Genomic DNA, 9824 nt, shown 5'->3' on the forward strand with positions numbered 1-9824 from the left:
GCCCCTTCCCTAAAGCCCTGCCCCTCTCACTCTATCCCCCCCCTCTCTGTCGCTCGCTCTCCCCCACCCTCACTCACTTTCACTGGCTGGGGTTGGGGTTTGGGAGGGGGTGTGGGCTTTAGGCTGGGGCAGAGCCGGGCGTGGGGGTGCAAGCTCTGGGAGGGAGTTTTGGTGCAGGAGGGGGCCCTGGGCTGGGGCAGCGTGTTGGAGTGCAGGAGGAGCATGCTGGCTCTGGGAGGGGGGGCAGGGCTGGGGGGAAGGTGCAGGAGGGGGTATGGGGTGTGGCCTCGTGCCGGGCAGCATTTACCTCCGGTGGCTCCTGGTTGGTGGTGTAGTGTGGCTGCCGCTAAGGCAGGCTCCCTGCCTACACCCCCCCATGCTGCTCCTGGAAGAGGCCAACACACCCCTGGAGGCGGGGGCACATGGCTTTGTGTGCTGTCCCTCTCTGTAAGCACCGTCCCTGCAGCTCCCATTGGCCACAGCTCCCTGTTCCCAGCCAATAGGAGCTGTGGGGGTGGTGCTTGCAGGCAGGAGTAGCGCATGGAGGGAGACCCCCCTGCTCCTGGGGGCCCTGCTGGCTGCTTCTGGGAGCAGCGTGGGGCTGGGGCAGGCAGGGAGCCTGTCTTAGCAGCAGCCATGCTGCACCGCCAGAGAACGCGATTGACTGGGAGATCCTCTAGGATCAACCACCACTGGGCTAGAGGGTCCAGCATTCACAGAAGCAGAGGGTGCTGACCCCTATATCCCTGAGGGTATGTCTATACTTGAGCACATGAGGCTTGGGCTAAGAGGGTGTTTAATTGTGGTGTAGACGTTTGGTCTGGAGCCTGAGCTCTGGGACCCTCCCCGCTTGCAGGGCCCCAGCTGGAGCCTGAATGTCTACACTACAATTAAACAGCCCCTTAGCCTGTTGAATGGCCATGTAGACATTCCCTAAGCGATGGATAATGAAGGGTCTTCTCCCCTTATAGTCTGGTAGCCCTTTGAAATGTAGTCGGTTGAAGCGTATCCCCAGACAAAGTTAGTCTCTTTCGGTTGGTTTGATCATGGTGTTTACTGTAGACCAGGGGTTCTCAAAGCGGGGGTCGGGACCCCTCAGGGGCTCGTGAGGTTATTACATGGGGGGGGTCACAAGCTGTCACCCTCCACCCCAACCCCCACTTTGTCTCAGCATTTATAATGGTGTTAAATGTATTAAAAAGTGTGTTTAGTTGATAAGGGGGGTGGTCTCACTCAGCGGCTTGCTATGTGAAAGGGGTCACCAGTACAATAGTTTGAGAACGGCTGCTGTAGATGTACTTTCCATGTCTCTGGCTTACGAACTTGACCCTGGCAGACTTGTACATCCACATTCCCTTGTCTAGGACAAACCTGTTTGTTCATGCTACTCAGATTGCTCCGTCGGACCACATGTTAGGAACCTGTTTCCAGCACGCGTACATACTCTTTACACACAGCTGCTGGAACTAGGGGTGCTGGGGGTGCAGCAGCGCCCTCTGGCTTGAAGTGGTTTCCAGCGTATCCAGAGTTTACAGTTTGGCTCAGTGGCTGTCAGCCCCCCATCACACAGTGGTTCTAATGACCAACATGTCGCCACTTCTCATATGACACCTTATGAGGCACGGTTTGGCTAAATATTCTGACAACACTGTGTTGGGTGAGCCCTTTGCCACTTGGCTGTTATGGTCACAGGTTCCTGTTTGACTCTTCACTGTTTACAACACACTCAGCCACTGGAAAGTAAAATCTCTTTCCTTATTGTGTTTTGCCTCCTCCTGTTCCATGTGGGGTGGAGGTGGCTGCTTGGGGAGCTGTTGTAGGTGTGCATGTACCTCATGTGGATGAGACCGGTGGTCCGTTGGGGCTATGTGTGCACCCCAGACCACATGCTCTTGAACAAGGGCAGAAAGGGTGGAACGGCCTCAACCCTCCCTCTGTTTTCTCTTATCGCCCATGGCAGTGAGCTAGAACTTGGGGAGCGTCCGATCCGCTGGTACTTCCACGTAGCCATCAACCTGCCCCCTTTCCCTCAGGAAGTGCCTCAGATTCACAGTGAGGCCCAACCCTGACCGGAACAGGGTTCTGCCCTTCAGATACTGCGTGGCATGGAAAGTATTCACCAAACCAGTATGCCTGGTTGTGCATGTAAGGAGGTAGAAAATCCATCTCTAGTTGACTTGCTGGTCAGAGGCAGGTCCCAGCCGGAGACCACAACTAAAGGGCTAGCCTGTGTTCTCTCCCTCTTCTCCTAAGCAGGGCTCATCATGATCCATCCCTGATCGGCAGGAGCATACCTCCCAGAGGCCAGGTTCTAGCCTCTCCAATCGATGGCAAATTACTGAAAATTAAATCCAGCAACAGTGTGTGCGTGTCTGGGATTTAGGCCGCATGCTGGTGTGTACATACATGACACTGCTTGCCAGACCACATGTGGCTCTTACTGTGTGCTTCCCATGCATGTCACACGAACAAGAGCATCAGAGGCCCACCTCAAACCCTGTGAAAGCTCATGTTGTGGCTAGAGCCAGTGAACGTACAAAAGGGAGGCCGTTCTTATCCCTGCCTTCCGTGCTGACCCTTGTCACAGACCCCACAGGGACTGGTTGGGATGCCCATCGAAACCAGCATTTTAACTCTCAAGGTCCATCATGTAGCAATATCGGCATGTCACGCACTCATACAGCCAAATTCTATCTTCTCACATCCGATGGGATCAAAATTCCTCAAGAACCTCTTCCGTACCTATCTGCTGGTTAGAGCCCCAGCCCCCAGGGGCCCTCAACACTGTCCTAAAGCTCACGGAGCCTCCTTCTGAACCAGTGTCAGAGTGCTCCATGCACCACCTGGACATCAAGACTGCCTTGCTGGCTGTCGTTACCTCTGCACGGAGAGTTTGTCAGCTCCACGATCTCATAACCAGGCTACTTTATGCATCCTTCCAAGGTGGTGGTGAGACCTCACTCCACATTCAGCTCCAGGGTGGTCTCAGAATTCCACCTCAACCGAGCAATTACCCTGCCTGCCAAACTTGAAGCTGCATTCAGTGCTAGGAGAAAAGAAGCTATATACTTTGAACATGGCCAGAGTTTGCTCTCTTTGCTTAACTACACCACTCCCTTCTTCAGGCTGTCTACCTGCCTCTTTGTGGCCATTTCTGGACAAGCCATCTCATCACAGAGCCTCTCTAAGTAGATCTCACGGGGCATTTCCCCTGCTATTGGATAGTTGCCAAGCCTCCCCCTCCGAGTGACAAGATCTGCTCCATCAGCGGCATCTTTTGCCTGCATCAGGCATGGGCCAGTCTCTGCTAGTTGCACTGTGGAGCACCTCACTGCCTTTTGTTCAGTGTTATGCTGTAGACGTGGTAACCAAGGTCAGGAGAGCAGTACTTCGATCCCTGTGTGACTGACAGCTGAAACGCCTCCCTCCCACCATCCAGCGAGGGTGCTACTTTCCAGTCGCCTAGATCAGAATCCACACTGTAACAGGGAACTGCTACTTGCCCCACAGCACTGTGGTTCTCTGGGATGTCGTAGTCCATGTGGCTCCTCCAACCCGGCCTCCATTTGGAGACCTTGGCAACACGGGATTTGAATTGTGAAGGAACGGAGGGAGGTCTGTCCACCCCGTCTTTCTGCCCTCTTGTGAGAGCAGGAGGAGGCACAGAGGGCATGTGTGGCCTGGACGGACACCGCTATCACACTCAGTGGCGGATTAGCCACTGGGCCAACAGGACCCAGGCCCAGGGACCCCAGCCAATTGGGGGGCCCTGGAAAAATGGGCACGCCCTGACCTGCTCCACCCACCTGGCGCTCCTGTTGGGGAGGGGTCGGGGGGCCGGGGATTGTCCCTCTCTACCTGCCTGCCCCTCCTGCCAGGAAGCGGGGTCTGGGTCCTGAGGCCAGTGTTCCTGCTGGGGATCAGGGGAAACCCCTATGCCCTAACCCCACTCCCCAGCAGGAGTGGGGGCGGGGAGGGGCCCTCACTCAGATCTCAGGCCTGTAGCCATCACCTTTCTCTGGGAGGGCAATCACGCTCCTCTCCCTCCACACCAGGACTTTTGACTGTAATTTCCTCTTGCAACTCACTGTGATCAACTGAGCAAGGCATAGTTCAGCACTTGATGTCCTGTCTCCACCGGGGCTATGACCGGGTGATCCTGTGCCCAGCCAGGCTTCATAAAGGAAAGGATTTATTCAGAACGAAAACATGAAGAGAAAGCCTGCCTGTCTTAGCATGTGTCACCCATCTTCTGCAGGGAGCCCCTGGCAGGGGTCCATCCCTCAACCTTTCAGCGGAGTCTGACCCCTTGGCTAAAGTCTCATGTCACTGCTTGGACCAAGTGAGAATAACCCCCCACCTGCCTCAACCTGCTATCATAGGTTGCCCACTTTATACAATTCTCCAAACTTTATCTGCTGGGCCTCTTGAACCCAGTCCAAACCAGCATATACAATTCACCCAGGGGCTGGCAATTCTGCTGCCTTGGTGACCCATCTAGCCACCTGGGGTAAGTATTGTCTAGTGCTGTTAGTTCATCCACCCCACCCACCCGTCCACGTCACTGCTTTGTCTCCTTTCAAGAAGTTAACTCTTTCCGACCCAGCAGGTAACAGACAACGAAAGGGGAAACTGAGTCAGGCCCCTGAACATACGTTCATGAAAATGAATGAGACGTTTCCCAGTTCGGCACAACAGCTGTTCAGAAACACCCCTAGCTAATGAGCACCAGGCTCATGAACCCCCCGTCTACAGTGGGATCTACAATGCCCACACCATCTCAAAGAGCCACTGTTGCTGTAGGGTAAGTGACCTTTCCAGCCACTACCAGATGGGGTTATAGTGGGACAGCCAAAAAAATTCCACCCCTTCCTTCCCTCATGCGTCCCTCTTGATGCACCTGGCCTCAGGGCGGCGGGATGCGACAGGTAGGTTGCATGGGGAGGAAGAGTGAGGAAGTCCCGTATACTCCCTGCTCTCACCCCTTCTCTGAGCCAATTTCTTAAGCTCCTAGCTGTAGGGCTCCTGCTTTGCTCCTTGTAGTTATTTCCCTTTATGCTCCAGGGCACAGCCCGCGGGTGGAGGGGGCAGCGGAAGAAGGATGCAGAACAGTAACTCCTCTTTGCTTCTCAAACCCTCTCTCACCAACTGTGCCGCTAAGTCACACCCTCTGCTGCGCCAGCAGCCCTTGCCCCTGCTCCCCTGAGCTACGAAATGGACCTGTCCTCCAGCATGGGCAATATCGAACAGGTCACTGCCTCTCCCGCCCCCACCCAAGCCCATGGTGTTCAGTTTGGAAGTTGGACTGAAAGGGGTGACAATAGAAGAGGCCGAAGAGATGGGTTTATTTGCAGCAGTTACACAGACAAACAGCACACAGCAACCCAGCTGCTATTTACAGTTCTGAAATTAATATTTTTCACAGTAACGACTGTAATGTTATGAATGTCAGACACCAATGATGAGCAACCAGGGAGGGTTTCACAGTCATGTCTCACAGAGTGAATCACATGGAGTAAATCAGACGTGCTGGACCTAGGGGGACAGCTCCACCCCCTGGCGTGAAGGGGTTTCCAGCATGTACAGGGGGTTATGGTTTGATTCAATGGCTCTTAATGCCACCACTATACAAAGGGTTCCAACATTGCTGGAATAAACGGTGAAAGGCCTGGCCGGGAAGTCCCATAACTATGAGACTTTGTTGTTGGTTTCAGGAATCTCTGGGGCTGGACCCCTCAGTCCCTCCTCCTGTCTCCACCTCGCTGCTCCCCGGCTCCTTTCCCTCCGTGGCCAGGTTCCCTTCTCCTGCCTTCACGCCCTGGCAGACGCTGATGGGAACGGCTCTCCCTTCGGCAGCTGGCAGGGCCAGAGGCGGCGCCTCGATGCAGAGCTGCCCGTCCTGGGACAGGGAGCAGAGCAGGGCCTGCACGTTCACGGCTTCCGGCAGGAGCGTTTCTCGGCGGATCTCTCTGTACTCGTGGGAGCAGACTCCAGCCTCCGACTCCCTTTTCCTCTCCCGCTTCCCCGTCACCGTCAGCTTCCTCCCGGCCAGTCTCACCGTCAGCTCAGCTGGGGAGAAGCCGCTCACGTCCATGGAGAGCTGGTACTTCTCCTTCCCCGGCGCCTGGGACCCGGGCTCCTTCCCAGCACCCTCGGCCAGCGAGCGGCCGCTCTGCCTTGGCGTCGCCCTCCCCTGGCCTCCCCCGCGGAGAAGGGGAGAAGCCAGCAGGAGGGAGCGTCTCATTCGCTCCATCTCCGCCAGGGGCGTCGGCATGTCCCCCACCAGCCGGCCCAAGAGGCTGGGGGGACCCGGCCCCACGAGGCTGGACACGGGGCCACAGCTCCGCCACAGCCACACTGGGAGCGGGAGCATCCTGCCCGGGGCCGGGCGCCGCGGGGCCGAGCTCAGCTGCCGGGACGCTGCCGCCGGAGCGCCTCTGCCGGGCTCCCTGCCTGGCCGCTGCTGCCTGGCTCCGGCGGCCCAGCGCCGCCCTTTATACCGCGCCGGGCGCTTCGGGAACCTGCCGGTCCGGCTGGGGGCGGGGCCTGGCGCTGCTCGGGCGGGGCGGGGCGGGGCTGGGGGCGGGGCGAGCAGTTTCTGGCAGCCGCCCGCGGGCGGAGCTGCCGGGCTGGGCTTTGCTGGATCCTTCCCGATCCCGCTGTGGCAGGGAGGGAGCGGGCGGGTCTCAGCGCCGGGGGCAGAGGCTGGAGCCCGGGGGGTGGCAGAGGCTGGAGACGGGGCGGGGGGGGGTTGTTACATATTTAGTCTCGTTTCAGGAATTGTCAGCGTTTCACTAACGCTCCCCTAGCGATTGATGGGGAAGGAGGGGACCCATTCCCTGAACCGCACTCACGGGAGGGATCGGAGTGACTCCCCTGGGGCTGCTGGTGTGAACAGGTTCGGGACGCAGCCCGCCTTTGGGACCGGAGACGAGTCTCTCTTATTGTTTATTACACGTGCGCTGCGGGGGCGTTTGCCAATCTCACGTGTCTGCGCCACAAATCAACTGTCCCCCCCCAGCCCAGACACCGGCCAGGGAACGGTCACCTCGGCGGTACCGCCCGGCCAAGCCTGTGCCCCGGCGCTGAGACCCGCCCGCTCCCTCCCTGCCACAGCGGGATCGGGAAGGATCCAGCAAAGCCCAGCCCGGCAGCTCCGCCCGCGGGCGGCTGCCAGAAACTGCTCGCCCCGCCCCCAGCCCCGCCCCGCCCCGCCCGAGCAGCGCCAGGCCCCGCCCCCAGCCGGACCGGCAGGTTCCCGAAGCGCCCGGCGCGGTATAAAGGGCGGCGCTGGGCCGCCAGAGCCAGGCAGGGAGCCCGGCAGAGGCGCTCCGGCGGCAGCGTCCCGGCCCCGGGCAGGATGCTCCCGCTCCCAGTGTGGCTGTGGCGGAGCTGTGGCCCCGTGTCCAGCCTCGTGGGGCCGGGTCCCCCCAGCCTCTTGGGCCGGCTGGTGGGGGACATGCCGACGCCCCTGGCGGAGATGGAGCGAATGAGACGCTCCCTCCTGCTGGCTTCTCCCCTTCTCCGCGGGGGAGGCCAGGGGAGGGCGACGCCAAGGCAGAGCGGCCGCTCGCTGGCCGAGGGTGCTGGGAAGGAGCCCGGGTCCCAGGCGCCGGGGAAGGAGAAGTACCAGCTCTCCATGGACGTGAGCGGCTTCTCCCCAGCTGAGCTGACGGTGAGACTGGCCGGGAGGAAGCTGACGGTGACGGGGAAGCGGGAGAGGAAAAGGGAGTCGGAGGCTGGAGTCTGCTCCCACGAGTACAGAGAGATCCGCCGAGAAACGCTCCTGCCGGAAGCCGTGAACGTGCAGGCCCTGCTCTGCTCCCTGTCCCAGGACGGGCAGCTCTGCATCGAGGCGCCGCCTCTGGCCCTGCCAGCTGCCGAAGGGAGAGCCGTTCCCATCAGCGTCTGCCAGGGCGTGAAGGCAGGAGAAGGGAACCTGGCCACGGAGGGAAAGGAGCCGGGGAGCAGCGAGGTGGAGACAGGAGGAGGGACTGAGGGGTCCAGCCCCAGAGATTCCTGAAACCAGCCACCGACTCCAGTAGCCCTGGGACTCTGGTCCATCTGATTCCACTCAGCCCAGCTAGTGAGGCTGTTGTAATTGATGTGAATACTTCTGAGCCTGTTCCTGGGCTTTGTCTCTACTCTGCTCACTAACAATTTGTGTGTCTGAGGAAGGTGTCAGTTGCTCTGTGACTGCATGCGGCTGTGGAGCACAGTTGGTGTTTAGAATTTTTTACCTTGTTACTTTGATAACTAAACTCTTTACTGTAAATACATGGTGGTGCCTGAATTCTGTTTTCTGGGTGATCTCGTCCTACTTTTGCATGTGGTTCAATTTTCCCCCATGGTGTAGAATTCATTTTTAACCTAACTTCCAAACAGCAGGAAGGAGGATGCGAGACCTGGTCAGGTGTTAAGAGCCATGGGTTGGATGGGTTGGATGGGCTGGCTAGAGGAGCAAGTCAGGCCCGTCTCTTCTCCAAGAGGCTGCCAGGGAGCAGAATATTTGCTTGGGGGGGCAGGTGTGGATGGGGAAACAAATAACTATATTTGTAAAACACACATTGCCTGCCTCCTCCACCAGAGAGCCCGGGGCCTTGCACTGCATAAGGAAATAACTGTGATGGGGCTGGAGTAGAAGTACATGCTCTAGGTTTTGTTTTGTGTACAGGAGCTGGCCCACGGCCACAGTATAAGTCAGACATGTTTTTGCAGCAGGGAAGGAGGGAATGGCTGTACAGCAGCAGCCAATGGTACCCTGCCCCAGGAGTTCTCAGGCAGGGGGTCCTGCTTTGCTATGTGGATAGGGAGGCCCAGAGAAGGGCAAGAACTGCATTGCTACAGGGCTGCAGTGACGTAGTTTTTAAAAAGTGCTTTTTAAAATTGGGAGAGGACAGAGAATGGTGGAGGAAGGAGTTGTCGATGGTGAAGCAAGCTTGGGGCAGGGCCATCTGCCAGCCACAAGGCTGTCTGTGCCAGCTGGAAGGCTCCTTCCCTACTGGGAGACCAGATTCTCCAAGCACACTGTGGGCCTGATACAGATAACAGCAGCTGGGATGAAAACAATGGTGTCAGTTTAAGAAACCCCCCAACCCGGCCATGTTCCTACAGGGTGTTGATCCAAACCACTCCCAGCTTTGCCCTTGTGGAGTCTTATGCTAGCAACATGTAGATCTATGCGGCCTGGATGGATCCCCTCTCAAGCTTCTCTTCCCAGACCCAAGCCTCTTGGTGAAAGCAGTTTAAAAGGCAAGGGTAAGAGTTTATATGAAGGGGACACGGATGGTCCTTGGCAAAGGACAGGGTTACAGATCTAGTAAGTCAGGTGCAATGGTTTGCAAGTGGAGAGGCAAAGCTGGCCTTTGAAAAGCTGTCTGGCCCTTTAAGGCCCTACTAGGGAGTGGATTGGCCCAGGTGCAGAACTAAGCCAGCACCACCTCTCTCCATCCCCTTTACCAGTAGGCCTGCTTCCCTTTATAAGCCCTCTCCCCTCCCTGCTGCTAGAAGCCTTAGAAGAGCCTCTCAAACAGATGAAGAGCTTTAGGCCCCCACTGGCCACGCCCCATGTAGATCTGCTCCTGGGCTTGATGCAAGGAAGCCAACACCAGCTACTGCTGCATCCCTGTGCCAGGAAGTGGGGGTGGAGGGAAGGCTAACCAAGTGACCCGAGTTGGGGGCTGAGGCCTGGCAGGCAGAGGGGGGCTCTAAAGAGGAGTCAGAGCAGTGGTGCGGCAACAATCAGGGATCCCTGCAGGGGCTGAGCCTCACAGCCCCCAGTGGTGCTCCCTGCTATCCAGCAGGGCTGAAGACCCACCAGCAGG

The 9824-nt window shown here is 57.9% G+C and overlaps 2 protein-coding genes across 2 annotated transcripts; one reads left to right on the plus strand and one right to left on the minus strand.

The window, feature by feature from the left end:
- Positions 1-5323: 5323 nt before the first annotated feature.
- Positions 5324-6478, minus strand: LOC125632915 (heat shock protein 30C-like). Its single transcript, XM_048841832.2, has one exon. The coding sequence runs from the start codon at positions 6371-6373 to the stop codon at positions 5711-5713; it is 663 nt and encodes a 220-aa protein (XP_048697789.2). The 5' UTR covers positions 6374-6478; the 3' UTR covers positions 5324-5710.
- An 852-nt stretch (positions 6479-7330) lies between these two features.
- LOC125632916 (heat shock protein 30C-like) lies at positions 7331-8293 on the plus strand. The gene has a single exon (XM_048841833.2). It carries the CDS (start codon positions 7361-7363, stop codon positions 8021-8023), a length of 663 nt encoding a protein of 220 aa, XP_048697790.2. The 5' UTR covers positions 7331-7360; the 3' UTR covers positions 8024-8293.
- The last annotated feature ends 1531 nt before the right edge of the window (positions 8294-9824 follow it).

This window comes from Caretta caretta, chromosome 2 (genome assembly GCF_965140235.1).
Source record: "Caretta caretta isolate rCarCar2 chromosome 2, rCarCar1.hap1, whole genome shotgun sequence".
In the NCBI taxonomy this organism is placed as follows: domain Eukaryota; kingdom Metazoa; phylum Chordata; order Testudines; family Cheloniidae; genus Caretta; species Caretta caretta.